The 19,499-nt window shown below is 48.1% G+C and overlaps 9 protein-coding genes across 9 annotated transcripts; 3 read left to right on the plus strand and 6 right to left on the minus strand.

Annotated features, from left to right (window-relative positions):
- Positions 1–77: 77 nt before the first annotated feature.
- EURHEDRAFT_323407 (fatty acyl-CoA reductase) lies at positions 78–1,754 on the minus strand. Its single transcript, XM_040778338.1, has one exon. The coding sequence runs from the start codon at positions 1,445–1,447 to the stop codon at positions 221–223; it is 1,227 nt and encodes a 408-aa protein (XP_040640888.1). The 5' UTR covers positions 1,448–1,754; the 3' UTR covers positions 78–220.
- A 273-nt stretch (positions 1,755–2,027) lies between these two features.
- EURHEDRAFT_410240 (uncharacterized protein) lies at positions 2,028–2,607 on the minus strand. Its single transcript, XM_040781315.1, has 3 exons — positions 2,471–2,607; positions 2,277–2,402; positions 2,028–2,194 (listed from the first exon to the last, which is right to left on the minus strand). The coding sequence occupies exons 2-3, from the start codon at positions 2,388–2,390 to the stop codon at positions 2,063–2,065; spliced, it is 246 nt and encodes an 81-aa protein (XP_040640889.1). The 5' UTR covers positions 2,391–2,402; positions 2,471–2,607; the 3' UTR covers positions 2,028–2,062.
- Positions 2,608–3,003: 396 nt separating this feature from the next.
- Positions 3,004–4,403, plus strand: EURHEDRAFT_450994 (uncharacterized protein; the record flags this gene model as incomplete). Its single annotated transcript, XM_040783911.1, has 2 exons — positions 3,004–3,195; positions 3,252–4,403. The coding sequence occupies 2 exons, from the start codon at positions 3,004–3,006 to the stop codon at positions 4,401–4,403; spliced, it is 1,344 nt and encodes a 447-aa protein (XP_040640890.1).
- Positions 4,404–6,012: 1,609 nt separating this feature from the next.
- EURHEDRAFT_323459 (metal cation transporter MSC2) lies at positions 6,013–9,074 on the minus strand. Its single transcript, XM_040778340.1, has 4 exons — positions 8,440–9,074; positions 7,238–8,377; positions 6,970–7,188; positions 6,013–6,919 (listed from the first exon to the last, which is right to left on the minus strand). Exons 1-4 carry the CDS (start codon positions 8,811–8,813, stop codon positions 6,079–6,081), a joined length of 2,574 nt encoding a protein of 857 aa, XP_040640891.1. The 5' UTR covers positions 8,814–9,074; the 3' UTR covers positions 6,013–6,078.
- Positions 9,075–9,335: 261 nt separating this feature from the next.
- EURHEDRAFT_375794 (chitobiosyldiphosphodolichol beta-1,4 mannosyltransferase) lies at positions 9,336–10,782 on the plus strand (the record flags this gene model as incomplete). Its single annotated transcript, XM_040778780.1, has 2 exons — positions 9,336–9,579; positions 9,641–10,782. 2 exons carry the CDS (start codon positions 9,336–9,338, stop codon positions 10,780–10,782), a joined length of 1,386 nt encoding a protein of 461 aa, XP_040640892.1.
- A 71-nt stretch (positions 10,783–10,853) lies between these two features.
- On the minus strand, positions 10,854–13,266 carry EURHEDRAFT_521676 (uncharacterized protein; the record flags this gene model as incomplete). Its single annotated transcript, XM_040786848.1, has 5 exons — positions 13,127–13,266; positions 12,139–13,065; positions 11,902–12,091; positions 11,114–11,854; positions 10,854–11,044 (listed from the first exon to the last, which is right to left on the minus strand). The coding sequence occupies exons 1-5, from the start codon at positions 13,232–13,234 to the stop codon at positions 10,854–10,856; spliced, it is 2,157 nt and encodes a 718-aa protein (XP_040640893.1). The 5' UTR covers positions 13,235–13,266.
- Positions 13,267–14,342: 1,076 nt separating this feature from the next.
- On the minus strand, positions 14,343–15,854 carry EURHEDRAFT_474486 (putative integral membrane protein Pth11-like). Its single transcript, XM_040785386.1, has 6 exons — positions 15,378–15,854; positions 15,286–15,322; positions 15,160–15,227; positions 14,726–15,099; positions 14,599–14,669; positions 14,343–14,548 (listed from the first exon to the last, which is right to left on the minus strand). The coding sequence occupies exons 1-6, from the start codon at positions 15,561–15,563 to the stop codon at positions 14,376–14,378; spliced, it is 909 nt and encodes a 302-aa protein (XP_040640894.1). The 5' UTR covers positions 15,564–15,854; the 3' UTR covers positions 14,343–14,375.
- Positions 15,855–16,274: 420 nt separating this feature from the next.
- On the minus strand, positions 16,275–17,974 carry EURHEDRAFT_474488 (thiolase family protein). Its single transcript, XM_040785387.1, has 3 exons — positions 17,708–17,974; positions 16,701–17,645; positions 16,275–16,649 (listed from the first exon to the last, which is right to left on the minus strand). The coding sequence occupies exons 1-3, from the start codon at positions 17,861–17,863 to the stop codon at positions 16,449–16,451; spliced, it is 1,302 nt and encodes a 433-aa protein (XP_040640895.1). The 5' UTR covers positions 17,864–17,974; the 3' UTR covers positions 16,275–16,448.
- Positions 17,975–18,140: 166 nt separating this feature from the next.
- Positions 18,141–19,469, plus strand: ubc2 (E2 ubiquitin-conjugating protein RAD6). Its single transcript, XM_040781316.1, has 5 exons — positions 18,141–18,287; positions 18,341–18,411; positions 18,544–18,608; positions 18,675–18,899; positions 18,974–19,469. Exons 2-5 carry the CDS (start codon positions 18,370–18,372, stop codon positions 19,095–19,097), a joined length of 456 nt encoding a protein of 151 aa, XP_040640896.1. The 5' UTR covers positions 18,141–18,287; positions 18,341–18,369; the 3' UTR covers positions 19,098–19,469.
- Positions 19,470–19,499: the final 30 nt, after the last annotated feature.

Genomic DNA, 19,499 nt, shown 5'->3' on the forward strand with positions numbered 1-19,499 from the left:
GTTGAGTTACTTGTGCGATACAGACAAGCAGCACGGCATTGGCATTGAGACTGAGTGATGCACCATCCCTCGAGTTTAGAATGACGCATTCGCATGAGACAATCTTGTTATGCTACAAAACTTTCATGTGGGACATTACACTATGATATGACATAGTCACGAGATAAGTACAATAGTCAGCTAATTGAACATAGGCAAAACCCAGACTTGGAAATTTCCCCTAGAGCTTTGCCCTTTGTTTATGCTTCTCATAAACTTCCTTTACTCGTGCCACATTCAGACTCTCCATCTCGTGTTTACATGAAGCCAGACTCAATGGACCACCTATCTGTTTCAACCAATATGATCGGCCACAGTCGAAGGTCCAGTTGCGACTTGCAACCTTTACCAATTCGGCCAGAAAATGCTGCGGGACGCTATAATCCTCTGTGAAGACAATAGTGGGCAGAGGGAATCCCGGCGGTGCATTGTTATTCACGAGGCCCAAGAAGTCATTGAAAGTCATTTGGTGGTATAGTTGCGAACCGATATGGACGATCCCCTGTGTGTTTGCTGCTGCGTGCATAAGACAACTGTTGGCGACAAAATCCACGGGAATCTCATCAAGAGTGTTCATGCCGCTCTTATACCCATTGGTCGCATGCCAGATCTGAGTTCCGGGTTCTGCTACCAAGAACTCGGCAAATTTCCGCATGGGCGTTGAATTCGGAGGCCCATAGAGTGGATATGGATCACGCAAGGCAGCACCAAATATCGTTGGTCGCACGAGAAGTAAAGGTAGAAGCGGATATCTCTTCAGAAATAGCCACTCCGTGAGGTGCTTTGCGAGGGCATACGTTGACGAGAAGCGTGCTTCATTGGGCGAAGTGCCAGAGGACATGATTTGCGCCAACTCTTGTTCCGGATCTTCAACAATCGAGTACCTTTTTTCTCCCACATAGCCATCCGGGAGGAAACTATTCCCATATGCCGTTGAGATTTGGATGAACAGCTTGAGGCGTCTAAACCGTGAAGCAATCTTCCCCAGCTCCAATGGCGGAAGACAATTCTGCTTAACTGCGTCTTTAAGATCCATAGTAAACGAGATGTTTGCCGCTGCATGGATGACCAGCGTGACCTCTTGCTGCAGCTGTTTGAGATCCGCTTCTTTGATACCAAAGTCCGATTGTCTCATATCACCAACCACGAAGTGCACCTTTCCCGAACTGAGGATGGCCTGTGCTTGTTGTGGCATTAATTTCTTCCATTTTTCAATGGCCACTAGCGAAGACGTGCGGATTAGGACGAAGATCTTATGGGTTGGGAGCTGCAATGCCAATTTGTATAGGAGACAGCCTCCGAGTGAGCCTGTGCTGCCCGTGAGGAAGACTGTCTGGCTTTCGAAGAACCTTGCATAACCTGTCTTCATCACCTCTTCCTCTCGCGAGGGGGTTGTTGGGGCAGACATCGTGTCGGGTGGTTGGTGCTAGGTCGTCTAAGCGATTGAAACTGACCAGAATGTCAAGTGCTCCTTTGGTGTGACTGTACCTGTTGATCAAACAAACCGACGGCCATCAATTTTCCGATTTTGGCAGTTGGCTAGACGAAATGTTTTCACACCTCGACTTTAAGCTGGGGTGCACGTTTCATTTATGCGGTCTTTGACAAGCTCAATCCTCGGAGTATGCCGCACATCCTGTGTGGTGACACAATCATTATTAGAATGCCACTTGCCTCTTCAGCTCGGGATAGCGTAGCATTCGTTACTTAGAGGAAACTGCTTGATTCGAGCGTTCGTTGGATATCGAGTCTCGGCTTATTATAAATGGACCGGACACTTTCCTGGGGTTTCTTTAGCGGTCTACATGTGCAGCCGAGGTAAAGGACGGTTCGTGCTACAACGCTTATGCATGGGCTACTTATCATAAGGGTTGTTGTACGTAAAAAATCTCTATGATTTAATTCTATTTCCATACTAAATGTAGTTACTGAGATTCCTTCCGGCGGAAGCTGGTTTCGTGAAAGTCTATGGTATTCATCTCAGTATTGCTGACCCTCAATATCCTTCATTCCTGGCTTTCCCCTACGCTGCTTGAAATCGATTGTTCAGATTTGATATTCTTTCGTTATTGTTTCTTTTATTCCTCGTTTTATTTCTTGAAGGACCTATCTCCCTCGTAACGATGTCATCTTCGCAGTCGGAGAGGCTAGCTTTCTTTGGTGGCCGTTAGCTAAGCTCTGTTTATCAGCTGAGATATGCTAGCGGTTACTCAGTCCATTGATTTAGTTAAACCTACAAGGCTAGCCCCGTACGCACGAGGAAGAATGAAATGGTAATGACCAACCCGTTTCAAAAACCAGGTAGTGGTGTATATACCGTATATCCCATAGCGACACTGGAACGAGTCCATGTACCTGGCAAGCTGGCATGTAGAAAAAAGACAACGATTCATCAGTACAACCCTCCTATGTATTCTTTGCTAAGGCATACCAAGTTTGAATGCTAGAAACTGATCTCACGATTACTTCTGCGGTTGAATTTATAGATGCTATTTTGTCGACAGGCATCCTTGAGCCTCTTGCTGCGCCGCGCTCATTTCCAAGATATAGTACATCTTACGAGCAAGCAAATGTAGCGTGGTAGTAGTCTGCACGGAACTTGAGGCTATGATAAGAGTAATGTAGCACAACCAGTTCCCCGGCCTAAGCCCTGAAGGACACGGGCCATTATTATCCCGGACATGATCACGTGAATCAATCGCGTGTAGACCTTGATGATAATGACATGATATATTGTGGACTTTTGGACATTGTCGATATATAAAATCTCTGCATAACACCTAGAGACACATTCACTAGCAAGGTGCTGGTAACCCGTGCAACAGGTTGAATCTGAGTAGTGCATAGGCTGAAAGATCTCCCGAACCTCCACATACCGATAAGATAGACCCCTCGCGGGGAAACGATATAAACACCACCCATACAACTTTCTCTTACAATTCAAAGGGCACTCAAATGGCTTCAATGGCGTTTCCCCATCATCCACTTCCCTCCGAGCAGGAGCTGAAGCGATTTTATGCCGGAAAAAACATCGGAGATGTCCCGAAACCGGCCGTCGTGCTCGACATAGCGATTATCAAGAAGCACTGTGAGCGAATGTTACAGACCGTCAAGGCACTCGACGTCGGTTTTCGGGCACATGTAAAGACTCATAAGGTAATATAACTTAGGGTGGACGTCTTTATACCATCATACTTATATTGTCTCGACAGACACCACAAATCGCCCAGCTACAAGTCGGCCACGGCAACGAGGACGCTAATTTTGTCGCATCTACGGTGCTGGAGATTGAGTGGCTTGCCCCACTTCTCAAGGATCTTAAGCGACAAGGTCGTCGAGTTAACATCCTCTACGGGATCCCTCTCGTACCGTCGCAGACGACTTGGTTGGCAAAGATTGCTCGCGAACTGGGTCCCAGAAGCGTTTCAGTTATGATAGACCATCCGGATCAGATTCAATATCTCAAGGCTTTTCAATTGGAAGCAGAATTTCCGGCTCATGTGTTTATCAAGGTGGACTGCGGTTACCACCGAGCGGGGTTACCACCGGCCATGTTGAACAAGAACGGATTACTGAAGAAGCTAGCGGAAGCAGAAAAAGAGGGCTATGTTGTTATTCTAGGGGTCTACTCACATAATAGTCTGAGTTATGGAGGAAGCACATCAGATGAAGCGATGGAATATCTGGCCGCGGAAATCGTCAGCTGCAGAGAGGCTATCAAGCACAACTCACACCTTTTGTCAGGTAAAGAATTGGTCATTAGCGTGGGAGCTACACCGCAGGTTGTTTCTTCGAATAATCTTTTGGGAAGCTCGTCTAGTCCAGTTACAAAAAAGTTGAAGAATCTGCTGCACAATCCATCCGAGTCTAGCATTCCTGTCAAAATTGAACTCCACGCCGGAGTTTATCCAGTTCTCGACATGCAACAGTTTAGCACTAATGCCAGACAATTTGCCGGTAAACTGGAAGAGGAAGTCGCAATCTCTGTGTTAGCTGAAGTATGCAGTCTATACAACGATGGAGAGCGATCTAAACCAGAGGCTCTTGTCGCAGCGGGATCATTGGCTCTAGGACGAGAGCCATGCAAAGCATACCCAGGATGGGGAGTCGTGAGTGACTGGAGACGGAAGCCGGGGTACTCGAGATTGATCGTTGAACGAATCAGCCAGGAGCATGCAATCCTCGCATGGGAAGATGGCAGAAACAGTGAGATACCGTTGGATATCGGGCAGTCTGTACGGATTTATCCAAACCATGCATGTGTAACTGGGGCAATGTACGGGTGGTATCTGGTTGTGGACTCAAGTGAGGATCGGGACGCTTCGAATATTATAGATGTATGGGTACGGATTGGGGGTTGGTAGATAATCTTGCGAATTGCACTGTCTACTCTGTCCCCGTCACCGCAAGCATCTCCCAGTTCTGTCTTTTGAGTTTGAGTTGATTACGTAGGTTTTCTGATATGGGCTGAGGAGGGACCAGTCGTGAGTAGCTTCTATGAATCTAAACATGATGTTGTCCGAAATAGTGTTGCGATTTATCGGTAGTAGCGTTGAAGATGGATTTGGTGATGCTCAAAGGAGGATTGGCAGCTTAGAGGGTATGGTCATACGCAGTGATCGAATGAGATTATTATATGATAAATCCTGTGAAGGAGGGGGAGTGGTGGAAGAAGGATGGACGGGGAAACAACGACGATTTCCCGGGCAAAGCACATGTCACTGTCTTTAATGGTAGACTACCAGTGAAAAGACTACACAGAGAAGGAGTACCGAAGATACTCTTTTTCCTTTCTTATTTCCCTTCTTCTTGTTTTGCTCAGTATTCAGCTACCTATATCAAATTTGCCAAATACATGTGCTGATAGCCTTGCTATAACTCTGATCCCTAACTGAAGTTCCGATCCAGTCCTTACTGTAGAGTCCTGAGATAGTGAAATCCACGCCATAGAATACAGCATCCATACTCAATAGTACAGTGAGTGGGTCTATATTTAAGAACATCACTCCGCCGACCATGGTGTGTCTCACGAGGTTTCTTGCAACACCCACAGCTTCGCGCGCAGCAACCAAAACCAAGATCAGAGATCTTTTTCTTTAAAAAAGTTCTGACAAAATTGTATTTCTTTTCTCTCAAGCAGCCAGCTTCCCTCCACCCATTGTGACTGTAAATCAACAAACTATTACCCATTTTTCCAGAGCTTAGGTCTGATTTCCCATAATCCTTATTGATCTTCTCCAGTGCTGCTCCCTGATTCGAATTCAAGCCACCAGGAAGCTCCCCCTTTTCTTTCAATTCTTCCTTCTCATCAAACAGGGCTAGCCCAAGCTGCAAGATCTCCTCATACTTCTATACCACTAGCCTCCACGCTCGGATCTGCTCTTTTTCTCTCCGCCTGGTTTTCTTGGATGTGAACAATCTGTTGATTGCTCGTATGGGATTTACTAAGCTCCAGAATTCCAATTGGCGAAGAAAGGATACGAGGCACCAGAGGGGACTTGATGCGTCTTCTGATGGTGACGAATAGAAGTATCGCGAAAGAACCTATGTCGATGAGGTCCATTTTCTCGTTTGATCGGCTAGGGCGAATGACATGGAAACGTGAAGAGTAGGAATGCAGAGTAGATGGGAAGAAAAATAGACCGTGAGATCGATGAGAGCTAATCTGCAGGATAGGGCTGGTCAGCGTTCAGAACAAGTTAGGTCATTCCACATTCTAGAATAGGCTTAGCGTGATGGTATATACCAATAGTAGTTACCATGTATCTCGGCCTCAAGCAGGTAAAGGATCCCTCCTTTTTTTTTTTTTTATTGTACTCGTATCATCGAACACAGGATACTTATTACATGTGTAAACGTGACCACAAAACAAGAATCAGGGCATACGCCGGTAGAGCGGCATTGTAGATTCCGGTGATATTTATACTGGCCGGCGTGAAGTTGTCAACATTATGTACGTACGCATCATTTCTTATAAAGATATACATCGTACATCTCGAATAATCCATGGAAAACAAGACAGATTACTAAGAGAGCTCGCTAAGGACTCTTGTTACCTCCTCCGCACCAACAACGCCCATCTCCTTCCCGCTCGACCTGAACCGTGATATGCATATTCTTTTCTCGTAGAAAGCCGATGGTCCGTTGCCGCACATCTTCAAGATCTGCTCCTCGTGATGCAATGACATGGATCACACCTAGGACGCGCGGGTTGTGGTTGTCATGGTCATGATCGTGGTCGTGGTGGTCGTGATCGGCACAATGGCTATGGTGGCTATGGTTATGGTTACGGCAATGGCTATGGCTATGATCATGGCTATCGCTGTGACTGTGATTGTGGTTGTGTCCATGGCCATGGTGATGGTGGCCGTGTTCATCACCAGAAGCATTGGTATCGTCAAGCCAGAATTTGGGCACGGTGTATCCCACGACACCCCGTATATCACTAACGCCACCTAGGGTATCACGAAGGTTGTATTCCACGTCCGCCGGAAGGGTAAGGAGTAGCGATTTGGCAGTACTAGTGACCAGAGGGACTGCCGACGCAAAAATCAAAATGGCAATCAGGCAAGACGCGATGGGATCATATCCTGCCCAGCCGGAGTAATGAACGAGAATGGTCGATATCACCACGGCCACTGAACCAAGGGTATCAGCGAGAATATGGAGGAAGATACCATGCATGTTCTCGTTCCCGTGAGAATGTCCATGGCCGTGGTCATGTCCATGATGTGCGTGTCCGTGCTCAAACGCCATGATACCGACCAAGTTGACGAGAAGGCCAGCAAAACTGACCACTAGAAGTTCACCGATTCGGTGCATCTGACTACCAGAGGACAATCGTTCTACTGCTTCGTAGATGATCTCAATGCTGATGATCCTGCGACACTGTTAGCACTGTGACAGGAAATGCCACACTGAAGAACCTACATGAGAAAGATACCATTTGCAAAGCCGGACAGAGTGTCCACTTTGCCGTATCCATAAGGAAACCTTGAGTTCGGTGGCCATTTACTCATGACGGCAGCACAGAGACCAACGACAAGGGCAAGACAATCGAAGAACATGTGGATGCTATCACTCAGAAGCCCCAGAGACCCAGTCAAAAAGCCGTAAGACAGCTGAACCATCATGAAACCGAAATTCAAACTGGATCCATATTAGCACTTAGCATTCAGCCAGGGAGTGTATCACGTACGTCATAAAGTAGAAAATTCGACGAGAGTCGCGTTCTTTGAGGATGCTGTACAAAAGAGGATACGGCTCGCAAAAATGTAGAATCGTCTTAGTCACCCTCGAAGGCTCCTTGTGGGTATGCGAGTGTCCATGGTGGTGGTTATGGTGGGTATGATTGTGCGAATGCGCCTCAAGTCGTAAGTGTCTATCATCGAATCGAGCTGCAAGAACAGACACTGCAGCTATGACACAACGCGAAACGTAGACGGTAAAGAGGTCATTTTGGAAAGATGGCGAGCAGAGACATGATGCGGCACCTGCTCCAACGGCATGCCCAAGCTTCTGCGGAGACCGAATGCCAGAGGACGATGAGTATAGGAAAGATACAGCGAACGCGCCTGTGGTAAGTCCGAAGTAAATCAGATCTATCCCTCCTGGAGACGGTATGCCGGAGACGATTACTGTTGCCAGCGCCAGTAGTACCCCGGAAAGCAGGTTTACCAGGGCATTGTCTAAGGGAGTGTCCGATGGAGAACCCGCTTCAGAAGACTTTCTTGAGGATAGTGGATCGGGGGTGATTTCGGAAGTAGATCCCGGGAGATCGGCAGCAAATGGCGGGCGAATGACGAAAACAGCGACAAGCAAAGCTACATAGCCCATGAATGGTTGCTCACCCAAATCCGAGCCCGTTCCAAACAAGTTGAAGAGGACTACAATTGCCAGTAGACCGACAGTAAGCTTCTTCTGTCCAAACCGCTCTTGCACGCTGTTCGAAGTGACCGTTGGGAGACCGGATGCGAATGCGAGGGATAGCGCGAATGCGATAAGGAATCCGCCAATTCCCAATCCTGCGTAGACTGGTAGGCCAATAGAGCATGCTCGTATGAATGCGCTGCTGACAGTGCTGCCACTGAGCGTGGGAAATGTGGCGATTGACAATTCCTGACCCTTCCGAACTACTTCACCGCACCCCAATACCACTAATGTACCAGCTGTTAAAGCACAGGCCTTGCTTCCAATTCCCTCCAGGTATGCGCTGGCCGTTATTTCATCAACATCGTCTATTGGTGACTCGAGTGTCGTTGACTGTGCATATTGCGTAGAGAACCAGGATAAGGCGATCCAAGGAAGGGCAGTAAGAAAACCTGTCAAAAACTCATTACTGCAAATGAAGTTAGACAACCTTTATCCTCTAAAATTAGCTCAGCGAAACGTTTGACTTACCCCCTGCTCGTTTCGAGCTCTACTAACAGAGCTGGAGTGTCCGGCTCATGATTTGGTTCCATTTGATGATCTTCAAATACAGTAGTCACCGGGGAAGGCGTCCACTGGTCGTAATGCACAGATCCCTGTGAATGGGAATGATGGTGGCCATGCCACGACGGATGTGAAGCATGGCCGTTGGAGTATGCGGTACCAACCACGGATTGCGGAGAAAGCGGTTGAACTGGGGGCAATGGCGAGGGCACAGCAATAGGGTTAGGGACTTGCGAGTAGCGTGCTGATCGTGAATGGCCACGGCTGCGATTGTGTCCATGTCCTGCCCTGGAGGCGGGGGGATTGGCATCCGTATTGGACACGGGTGTCCCCGTTGACATTGTCCCTTAGTCGTAAAATCGGCGCCTTAGCACCAATGTCAAATCAATCCGGAGCGTCAATTTGGTGAAAGTAAAGGAGGCGACGTGGTCAATGAAGTCGACTGGGGGCGTTCAGCCAAGACCGGGGGATAGTCGGGGAGCTTCAGCAGGTCAATGCAGACGACCGACCAGATGATTGCGACCAAAGACACGGCATAGCGTTAAAGCGAACACGCTTAGGATAAGAGTCGCAATTGCTAGACGACCGCACCGACCTCCAAAAGGACACTGCGGATTGAGACTGGTGGCGGAAAACACAGGTCACAGTGCTCGTGGACGAGCGTTTCGAGGTCATGTCAAGAGATAACACAGGGGGCGGGGCACGTGATCGACAGGTCGAGGACCGTGGGATCTGCAGACAGATACAAACTCCGATACGATAAAAATAATCGACGCCCCTATGGAAAAAAAGGGTTAGTTTTGGCATTTCAGTCATTATCGAGAGCCCAGAGTGGTGAAGCTGGATTTAAAATTGCATCCAACATGATTGAGGTCCTTATTAGTCTCGCGTTCTATGCGTCCACGGCGATCACGTTCCTGATCCTCCTACTCCCATCGCAATACGAACCCAGACGAGCCTCAGATTCGAAGCAGAATGCATCATCCGATTCCAAAACAAGGATCCAAATCCTGGTATTGGGGGATATTGGCCGCAGCCCGCGTATGCAGTACCATGCGCTAAGCGTTGCCAAACACGGTGGTCAAGTCGATATCATTGGGTATCATGGTGAGCTCTGGACCTATGCTCCATAATCTAAATCTATTAGCATGCTAATTATTAGATGTAGAGTCAGAACTTCACCCCGACATATCTTCCAGCGCACAAATAACCATAGTTCCAATTCCTCCGCACCCCGCATTCCTACAAACTAGCAACAAGCTCCTCTTCCTCCTCTTTGCGCCGTTGAAAATCATATTCCAAATTCTCAGCTTATGGAGATGTCTCGCATACCAAACCGAGCCAGCCAAATGGCTCCTTGTCCAGAACCCCCCGTCGATTCCTACACTCGCAATTGTCTCCCTTGTTTGTTTCCTCCGTCACACGCACCTGGTCGTGGACTGGCATAACTTTGGATACTCGATACTCGCGCTGAAGCTAGGGGATTCCCATCCGGTGGTTCGGTTTTCGGAATGGTTTGAGAGGGTTTTTGGCAGATATGCCTGGGCACATCTCTGCGTCACGGAAGCTATGCAATCTGTCTTGAAAAAGGATTTCGCCCTGGAAGCTCCTATATTTCCTCTACACGATCGGCCGGCCAGTCATCTACAGCCCATTCCCGATACGCAAATGCGGCGGGAATTCATCAATTCTCTACCGGAGACAGCCTCTGCGAAGTCTGCTTTAGGAACCGAAGATTTCCGGGTTTTGGTCAGTTCAACATCCTGGACTCCAGACGAAGACTTCTCACTCCTCATCGACGCACTCTGCAAATACTCCAAGTTTGCGACTACTTCTAAACCATCGCTACCACCAATCCTCGCCATCATCACCGGCAAAGGCCCCCAGAAGGAAATGTACCTGAAGAAGATATCCAATCTCGAAAAAGCCGAACACCTCCAGAAAGTCAGCATTCGCACCGCCTGGCTAAGCACAGAAAACTACGCCAAGCTCCTCGCATCTGCTTCATTGGGGGTTAGTCTACATAGAAGCAGCAGCGGCGTCGACCTGCCAATGAAAGTCGTCGACATGTTCGGTGCTGGGTTACCAGTTGTGGGCTGGAACCGCTTCGAAGCCTGGCCGGAGCTGGTGACTGAGGGTGTCAATGGGAGGGGGTTTGGGAGCGTGGACGAGCTTGTAGAACAGCTTGTGGATCTCTTTGGGGATTCGAAGAAGCTAGAGAAGCTTCGTACTGGCTCTCTTCAGGAAAGTGAGCGTCGTTGGGATGATGAGTGGGACCCTATAGCTGGGAAATTCCTGGGTTTATTATGATCTACAGAGAAAAACATTTCCCGCATGTAGTCAAACCATATTCAATCGTGGTATCACTAACGCAAAACACGCTATGGCCTAAATTTCCCACCGCAGTAAATACAGACATCGAATGCATCACAGAGCATTTGGCACGTCGAGCGAACATCCTCATAATAGTGGGAATTAAGGAGATCGCCATCTAGATATTCGAGCCCGCAATCAGAGCAGAACTTCGAGACTCCTGGTTCCTGGATGGATAGGAATGTCAATTTGCATCGAGCTGTGTGCGCGATTAGTCCATTGCACACAAGCAAGTAGAGAGAGCGGAGGAGAGGAAAAGATGACATACCGAAAACATGGCCATTTGCACACTGAGACTCTTGTACCGAGTTGCACGCAATACCAGCGTCGCAGATATCGCATTGCTCGAAAATTTCCTTGCCTAGTGGTTCTAGCGTCTCAGGGGATTTCGGTTCGACGACGCTCGAACAGGGCATCTCATCATGGAGATCTAGAACCCCTAATGTCATCAACCACTCTAACGACTCACGGGCACGAGCTAGAAGTGCCTCGTTTTCACAGTCGAGAATAACACAGCGTGCTGAGGCGTAAATCACCTTTTTGGATAGCGCACTATAGCCGTCGGGTCTCTGTTCGGAATGTAGTATGTACCCTAGAACAGCTTCACGTTTCACGCGTTGCAGTTCTGCTGTCTGGTTTGCGGGTAGCTCGCTTATGCCCATTGTGCTTTCTCCCTCGTTCTGTTTGTTTAGTGGAACAAAGATGACCGTAGTACGTTCTTCTGCGGCAGTGCGGTACTCGATCATATCCTTAGGATGCACGGTGAAAGCGACTGCAAGATGACCATTGTGACATCCTAAACCCCAGATCCTTCCGGTAACCATACCGCCAAGATCCCGGTCGATATCGAACTGGTCGGTATAGTCGTCAATTGCGGCTTTCCATGGTGGCAGGGAAAAGGGAGTGCGGTCTGAAAGGCTGTTAAATACTTGCGCCGCTCCGTAGCCCCCGATTGTGCTTAGGTAGAGCGTGAGCTGTTGATCGCTCTCGTTTAATGTGCTGAACATCCCTGGTTATTGTCAATCACTGAATTAGGTAGGATGACAGGAATCTTACCGCTAATCGGTTCCCAGTGTCTCGACTCGTCTGTCTGTAATCCGGTAACGGTGTTTTCATGAAATGGCCATTCTTGCGTTTGTATTTCGGTTCTTTCAATATCGCCCTTTTGATATCGAGCAGCGGGGACAGACATGGCAGCAAGCCCGCCGAAAATACCAGCAGTGAGTAGTACCTCTTGAGACCCTTCCTGGAAGATGGTAAGTAGAAAGCCAAGACCATGGTTTCAATACCTACAGTATAAAGCCACTGAAAAGGGCCCGTGAAGTGTCTGTTATGGCATACCCCGGAAAGTGCGGCAAGTTCTGTAATTTTAGCGCTTGTTTTGAGACGAGAATCCGATTCAGTGGTATCATTTTCATACGTCAATGTCACATCCAATTTCACAGCCCTCAGTTTCGTGCCGTAAAGGACTGCCACATTGCTAGTCACAGAGTAGGTGTTATGCTGCGTTCCAGACGTTCGAGATAGCCATGGACCACAAGAAAGGTTTGAAGCCTTGATTCGAGACCTGAGCGTCGTGGAGAATACAGACCCAGGATGGACCATGGGATAGTTACCCGCCAGTTCATCTAGCGCAGTAACACTCAATAGCTTGAATCCATAGAAACCCGAAAAGTTGGGTTCCGATCTGGATCTTTGCGTTTGTAGGAGTATCACCTCATTATCATCGTTCGTTACTGCTAGCAGCTGCACGCCCCAGCGCGTTTCAGTGTTTGGCACCGAGTACGGTGTACTGGGTTTCTTCGAACGCGGAGCTTTGATGGGTGGACACCATGAGAAGCTGCGTATCATCAATTTACGTAATCTCAGGCCTCCCTCCTGGATCAGGGGTTCAAAATATGACTTCAAGGCATCATTTACAAGTGCAACTCGCGTCCATTTCCCTAGACCAACAGGTTCGTAGAAAGAAAGCATCAAATTCGATGTCAGTACGCTAAGGACACACCGTCGGTGTCTCCCAAGTCCTGGAGGAGACCATTCAAGGCCAACGATCGTACTGTTAGACTGTTCTGCTCCGAGTGAGAATGTTTGACGGTCTTGTGGATAGATCACGGGCCATTCGCTGGCGGTGAAAAGATTGGTTCGGAAACGGGAGAAATGCCATTGGCCTCCAGCGATTCCAGTATTACTTGCTGTCTGCTCAGCGGCACTTCGTGGCGTCTGTATTCTTGTTAGTTTCAGAACTGTTCGCGATTCGGTAAAGCATTGCAGGGTCACAAACTAGGATGTGGACATATTCCCCAGCAGCAACCGCGAGTTCTCCGTCATCCGACCATGAAAGACAATCATAACAAGAAGGAAAAATGCGAAGAGTAACGGGACTCAACATGGTCGAGTGTGTATAGATATTCCCATCTGGCGTTGCATGTTTATCGAGCAGAATTCCGTTCCGATGTCTCATCCATTTTCGGTTGCCTTTTCTGGGTTAGTCGCAATCACGTGGACCCACTGGCTGCAATGGACGTTATTTAATTGGCTAACCACAATCTAGATACATACCAGTACGTAGAAAGGCATACGTTGCGATTTACTATAGCAGACTGAACAGAGCCGACGTTTTTCTACAAGTATTAGGTCAACAAGGATTTCGTCTTCAAGATGCCACATAGGCCGATATGTACCATTGTCAGAAAAGCTCTCCGAAGAACCCATGCAGATGCTTCCAAAACATGCCCAGTGGGCCTAACAGCTGGGGAGTCTCCTACACGTTGTCTTTGTTCCTTTACCGAGACACAGATAATCTAGCGGGTGAGGCATTTTTGCGAATACATAAGCAAACCCATCATCTTGAACTGAAGGCGGCCCTTGCACTGAACGGCAGGCACAAGCTAGAAGGCGTTCCTATGAAGAGGTTGAAGCTGTTCTGTTGCTTGCTGAGATGGAGGCCAAGCACTTGCCAAAGTACATTGAGCTCATTCGCCCATAGTTCTCATACGTCCGTCAATAATACGAAGTTGGTTATGCCAATTTGATTGAATGGACGCCAGATATTCTCTTGAGCACGGTCCTGAACGGTCAATGTATACCAAATTATATATCAGTCAGTTGTTGCTTGCCACCAGTCAGTTCTTGTATCCCGGCAGTTGAAGATCCTCTGTCTCATGTAGGCACAACTGACAGAGCTAGCAGTATGCTGAAGGTCGATTAATACCGCCACCAGCTGAGCGAGATACGGAAAAAGGAGACAGAAAGGGACAAAGGAGTGACAGATCAGGTTTACATTTATTTACAGTTGTTTTCTGGCAGCCTGTAGGTGCACGATTCTGTTTATGCACGTCTAACGATTTATGCGGTGGGCTGGATCTCGATGGTTGTGAGGTCTCCAATTCATTGATTGGGTTCTTGGACATCCTGTCAGTCTAATTAAAGATTCCCTAGTGTCTACATTTATATATTACATCCCAAAGAATTAACCATCCACTCGGATGTCTATATCAAGCAAGCATAAACCAGAAACCTAATGCACGTGTTCATTTATCAATGCTATTCCACGACGAGGATAAGAGCTTGGGTTGGAGTCTAGACCACCACGCTCTCTCAGAAATATAATGTGTCACCAGTGGACGCATATTAATTAGACAAGCGGCAGTAATACCAACAGCTGGCTCGATGCACGTCCAGACGCTGGATGAGACTTGGTTATCTGGAGGAGATCAGTAGGAATATAGCGATCCATGGGAAGGAAGTCCGTACAGGTAATGTCATCTCCGGCTTTGGAGAGTTCTATCAGTGTGACAAGACGGATTATGTCGAATATTAGAGTTCTAGGCTATGTTAGTTCCTTGTGTCTTGTTCATATCATGTCGGGGAATGGTCATACAATATTCCTAGCGCAAAAATACCAGACAACACCATCTTCCGTATCTTTGAAATATGTAAGTCCGCCACCATTTTCATCGGCATCACGATAATAACCGCATCAGTGGCGATATTCGGTATCTGCAGCCCATAGTAGAACTGAGCCAGGTTGATGCATCCACCGGGAATAGTCGGATCCCACATCTTTCGGAACGGAATGCATGTAAATGCGGCGACTAAGCAGACCCCATAGACCCAGAGGAAGACAATGGCGGCCACTGCATTTGCTAACGCGACCATAGGGCCGCGCGAGAAGATACGTTTATAGAGGGCTAGCATGGAAAGTTTCACGCAGGCAATGCAGGCTGGGTAGAGGAAGGCGCCGGATGAAAGGGTCTAATGGGTTAATGTTGTTAGTACGTTCCATGCTTATCTTAGGACTAGGTAATGAGATACCTTTAAGTAGATCACGAGTTGTTCTGGAGGGACGTATATAATGTGTGTTCCTAGGCCGTTGTACAGGACTATTGCATGTCAGGAATGCTTGTGTGGATGTCTGGGTCGTTCGGGTCGGTGACTTACGGACGATACCCGCGACGGAAATCCCATACAAGAAGAACTGCGCCAGTTAGTGACTTGCATAATTAACTTGCTTGCTTAGCAATAAAACTAACCAAAGACGCCAAAATGAGATAGTCATCAAGGAACAAGCCCGTATTGGTGATCTTTCTTGCCCACAACCGAAGCGCAACCGAAACAGTTGATAAAAGGAAGGCAAAGCATGTTGCTGTAGTGACTACATGCCGCAGATTACCTTGCTTATACCCCAGGTCAGGAGGGTCAGTGTCTGCGGAAGCCATGGTGTGTTGAGCATGTACCAAGGCGTCTCGTCCCGAGAGGATGGGACTAGTTTATAAGAATAGTCTGCAGCCCCTGATCAAGGCATCCTAATCAATTGTGAAGTGCAGAAGCGAGATGATCTACTTCACAGACTGACCGACCGCCGTTAATATCATTGTGCATCGATTAGAGTGGTCATATTCCGAGAGGGGGCAAAGCTACAGACACATCGATAGTACGGCTACAACTTCTGCATGTTCTCTTCGGCTCATTTGATTGAGGGCTTGCAATTTATATGCATTAGTTATAGGGACTGGGTTGTTTCGAGATGTAGGATTACGAGCTGAATCAGACTAACCATTTCTTCAACCCTAGATATTTTGATTTCCAGCTAGCCTGAAATGGTTTCTCCCCGTTACTCAATCCCAAAAGGGAAAGAGTTCACTGAAGAAAAGACCGCAAACTGCATATGTGACAGGTGTCAAGTCATTTTAAACGCAGATCTAGCTTGCCACTGGTGTGATGTATATTTACTTGTGTATTGGAGTTATTAGCCATCACTACAATGCAAGGGAGACCAATAATGTCTAATCGATAATTGCGATCTCGATGTGGCGTTGAAAATCGACCAATGGTGTGCAGAACATCCCCGCAACGGGTGCATATGTTAGGGCAATGCTCTGCACGGAGTACGGAGCATCGGTCAGAACCTTGAATTTTCAGTTAGTACTCTGAAAAGCCTGTCTAAACTGCTATTGTTTATAGATCAAAATAATATGCACTGGTATTCAATCGTGTATCAACACACGCATACTATCATAGAATACACGTTTCGAGGGTATATCATCAAGATGCCGTTTCACGACATTCAACATAAACATTCACAATAAAATCACACTTGAAGTTTAGTCAACCTGGTCCAGCTTCTGCACAACCATGGCGCTAGCAGCACCGCCGCCGTTACAGATAGCAGCTACACCATACTCGCCGGGCTGCAGCTGGTGAAGCAATGTGACCAAAATGCGAGAGCCGGAGCTACCCAGAGCGTGTCCAATGGAAATGGCACCTCCAAGGAGGTTGACCTTGGCATTTTGCAAGCCAAGAATCTAAGATTATGTTAGCAGAGATACCGATTCATTTCGTTATGTAGTACTGACCTTCTCGTTGGCCTTTATCACAGCGGCAAAAGCTTCGTTGAATTCCCAAACGGCGACCTGGTCTTTAGTAATCCCAGCACGCTCCAGCGCAATGGGGACGGCCTTAGCTGGCGCCACAGGGAAGTCCACGGGGTCAATGGCGGCATCGGCAGTTGAGACAATGCGAGCGAGAGCACGGTTACCCTTACCAAACTCGCGGGCAAGGTCCTTGCTTCCCAGAACCAAAGCCGAGGCACCGTCGTTCATGGTGGATGCATTACCGGCGGTAACGGTACCAGTGCCGTCCCTGAGGAAGGCCGGCTTCAGGCTCTTCAGTTTATCGGCACGCAGGTTCTCAAACCCTTCATCACGTGAGATGACCGTGTCACCCTTCTTTCCCTTGACCGTAACAGGCACGATTTCATCGGCGAACTTGTTCTCGTCCCAAGCTTGCTGAGCACGCTCGTATGAACAGATGGCATACTCGTCCTGTTCCTCGCGCGAGACCTCATACTTCTTGGCCGTCTGCTCCGCACAGATGCCCATATGGAATTTGTTATAAACATCCCAGAGACCATCCTTGACCAGACCGTCCTCCAGCTTCAGATCACCAAACGGCGGCAACTGGCCAGCACGCGGCAGATAGTACGGCACTCGAGACATATTTTCCATTCCTCCTGCAACTTGAGCATCCGCGAGACCAAGCTGGATATTCTGGGCAGCGAGGGCCACCGCCTTAAGACCCGACGCACACACCTTGTTAACGGTCATGGATTCGACGGTTGGGGAAAGTCCAGCAAAAATCGAGGCTTGGCGAGCAGGCGCCTGTCCAACGGAGCCTTGAAGAACATTTCCCATGTAGACATCGGTAATCTTCTCAACTGGCAGCTTCGACTTGCCCACGGCAGACTTGATAGCGGCGGCACCTAGTTCGGGGGCGGAGACGGAGGCGAACGATCCATTGAACTGCCCGGAAGAGCATCTAGTCAGCAATTTTCTTACATTCAATAGAGTAAGGTAGTCCGTACGTTAGTAGTAGGCGTCCGCGAGGCACTGAGGATATAAGCATCCTGGATCTCCTTGAGTAAAGGACGTGCACAACTGAAGTGCCTCCGAGATGCGGGGATGGCTGTTCTTTGCGTGAAGAGACGGGCTGACAAGCCTGCTGATGTCTGGATAGGCATTTTGGTAGAATGGAAGAAGAAGATATGAAAATGCTATTATTTGTACAATGATCGAGGTCAGAGAAGAAGAGAAGAAAGATAATAAGAGCCACCCCTCATAGTACTATTCGGACAGCGGAACTAAGGCCGTTTCTAGCCGGCACCCGCTGAGCCGAGGTTGATTTGTCCCGATCATGTGACCTAATTACCTAAGCTGTGGCACACCGGCTAAACTGCTTTCGACTAGTTTCTCCATAAGGTTTGTTTCTCCAGCACGGTCTTCAACGCCCTATCCAATTGTTCCCCTCCTCCCCGGGCATTCATTTCGGTGTCATCGCCTTCCCCGGTCTTTCTTCTTAATATTCGTTGGGGTGTTCTTTGTCTACTTGTTTCGAATTTGACGGATTCGGCTGCTCTCACTTGCCTCTCCGATATTTATAAACAGGTGTGTTTCACTCATTGCCATCTTCTGCATTCCTCGTTGCTCATCTCCGATAGCTCCCCAGTCCCCATCAAACACCGCCGCCATGTCGACATCCGCTCGCAGACGTCTTATGCGTGATTTTAAGGTGCGTACTTGACGAGCGGAAACAGAGGGCCTCATTTGAGCTCAGGTTTTATCGTTTTCCTCACCCCAATATCCTACGGCCGCCGAGTTTCCGCCGAGTTCCATAGGCTAACGTCATTTGTCACGACTGCAGCGTATGCAAACCGATCCTCCTGCTGGTGTTTCTGCGTCGCCCGTAGCAGACAATGTCATGACATGGTACGTTATAATGGCGAGAAAGTGTGTGCTTAAAACCCAGGAACTGATCGAGATCTCTGATCACAGGAATGCCGTCATTATCGGTCCTGCTGACACGCCGTTCGAGGATGGTACCTTCCGCCTAGTCATGCATTTCGAAGAACAATACCCGAACAAGCCTCCAGGTGTCAAATTCATTAGCCAGATGTTCCACCCCAATGTATACGGCACGGGTGAACTGTGCTTGGATATTCTCCAAAACCGCTGGAGTCCTACCTATGATGTGGCGGCTATCCTTACCAGCATTCAGAGGTACGCCGGCTCCTCTCTACGCAATATCTCCCGGAATACTCGACGTTTTCTGTGGTACTAATATTTGTCCTTAGTTTATTGAATGACCCGAATACATCGTCCCCCGCAAACGTGGAAGCCTCGAACCTCTACAAAGACAACCGTAAGGAATACGTCAAACGTGTACGTGAGACCGTCGAGAAGAGCTGGGAAGACTAGCGGGACGTCTCTTGCAGATGGTACCCGTCTTTCCCGTTTTCCTATTTTCTCTTATTTCCTTGGGTCTATGGGTTTCTTCTTTCCTTCACTCACGAGGCAGTGCTCTCCGCTTACCCGTCATGAACTTTCTTCGCATAATGACAGAGGCTATGGTTTATGACGGTATGACTTTCTAAATGTCTATAATAGGTTTCCCAGGGGATTCGCCTTGTCGGACGGTATGCACAGCGCGGGGTTCAGGCGCCTGGTGAATTGCTTTGGAGTAATATCTACTGGTATGCTTTGTTGCTTTGTAGATAGCTTGCATTTGTGTGGTTTTCCCTGCTATATATTCAGTCATGAAATGCATAATGAATTGTATCCTTGTCTGCTCTTTTATCCTCTATTTCGTAGTGCTGTACT

The sequence above is a fragment of the Aspergillus ruber genome (genome assembly GCF_000600275.1).
Source record: "Aspergillus ruber CBS 135680 unplaced genomic scaffold scaffold00006, whole genome shotgun sequence".
Classification (NCBI taxonomy): domain Eukaryota; kingdom Fungi; phylum Ascomycota; class Eurotiomycetes; order Eurotiales; family Aspergillaceae; genus Aspergillus; species Aspergillus ruber.

What these genes read in the sequence shown, in the direction of transcription:
- EURHEDRAFT_323407 (XM_040778338.1), bottom strand. Translation starts at nt 1,447, where the DNA reads ATGTCTGCCCCAACAACCCCCTCGCGAGAGGAAGAGGTGATGAAGACA.
- EURHEDRAFT_410240 (XM_040781315.1), bottom strand. Translation starts at nt 2,390, where the DNA reads ATGGACTCGTTCCAGTGTCGCTATGGGATATACGGTATATACACCACT. An exon ending in GTGCGTACGGGGCTAGCCTT is followed by an intron (nt 2,195 to 2,276) that starts GTAGGTTTAACT and finishes CGGCCACCAAAG; the next exon opens with AAAGCTAGCCTCTCCGACTG.
- EURHEDRAFT_323459 (XM_040778340.1), bottom strand. Translation starts at nt 8,813, where the DNA reads ATGTCAACGGGGACACCCGTGTCCAATACGGATGCCAATCCCCCCGCC. An exon ending in GAGCTCGAAACGAGCAGGGG is followed by an intron (nt 8,378 to 8,439) that starts GTAAGTCAAACG and finishes CTTCATTTGCAG; the next exon opens with TAATGAGTTTTTGACAGGTT. An exon ending in GCAAATGGTATCTTTCTCAT is followed by an intron (nt 6,920 to 6,969) that starts GTAGGTTCTTCA and finishes ACAGTGTCGCAG; the next exon opens with GATCATCAGCATTGAGATCA.
- EURHEDRAFT_474486 (XM_040785386.1), bottom strand. Translation starts at nt 15,563, where the DNA reads ATGGCTTCCGCAGACACTGACCCTCCTGACCTGGGGTATAAGCAAGGT. An exon ending in ATCTCATTTTGGCGTCTTTG is followed by an intron (nt 15,323 to 15,377) that starts GTTAGTTTTATT and finishes TAACTGGCGCAG; the next exon opens with TTCTTCTTGTATGGGATTTC. An exon ending in ATTTTTGCGCTAGGAATATT is followed by an intron (nt 14,670 to 14,725) that starts GTATGACCATTC and finishes AACATAGCCTAG; the next exon opens with AACTCTAATATTCGACATAA.
- EURHEDRAFT_474488 (XM_040785387.1), bottom strand. Translation starts at nt 17,863, where the DNA reads ATGCCTATCCAGACATCAGCAGGCTTGTCAGCCCGTCTCTTCACGCAA. An exon ending in CGCGGACGCCTACTACTAAC is followed by an intron (nt 17,646 to 17,707) that starts GTACGGACTACC and finishes TCTTCCGGGCAG; the next exon opens with TTCAATGGATCGTTCGCCTC. An exon ending in TGATAAAGGCCAACGAGAAG is followed by an intron (nt 16,650 to 16,700) that starts GTCAGTACTACA and finishes ACATAATCTTAG; the next exon opens with ATTCTTGGCTTGCAAAATGC.
- ubc2 (XM_040781316.1), top strand. Translation starts at nt 18,370, where the DNA reads ATGTCGACATCCGCTCGCAGACGTCTTATGCGTGATTTTAAG. An exon ending in GCAGACAATGTCATGACATG is followed by an intron (nt 18,609 to 18,674) that starts GTACGTTATAAT and finishes CTCTGATCACAG; the next exon opens with GAATGCCGTCATTATCGGTC. An exon ending in ATCCTTACCAGCATTCAGAG is followed by an intron (nt 18,900 to 18,973) that starts GTACGCCGGCTC and finishes ATTTGTCCTTAG; the next exon opens with TTTATTGAATGACCCGAATA.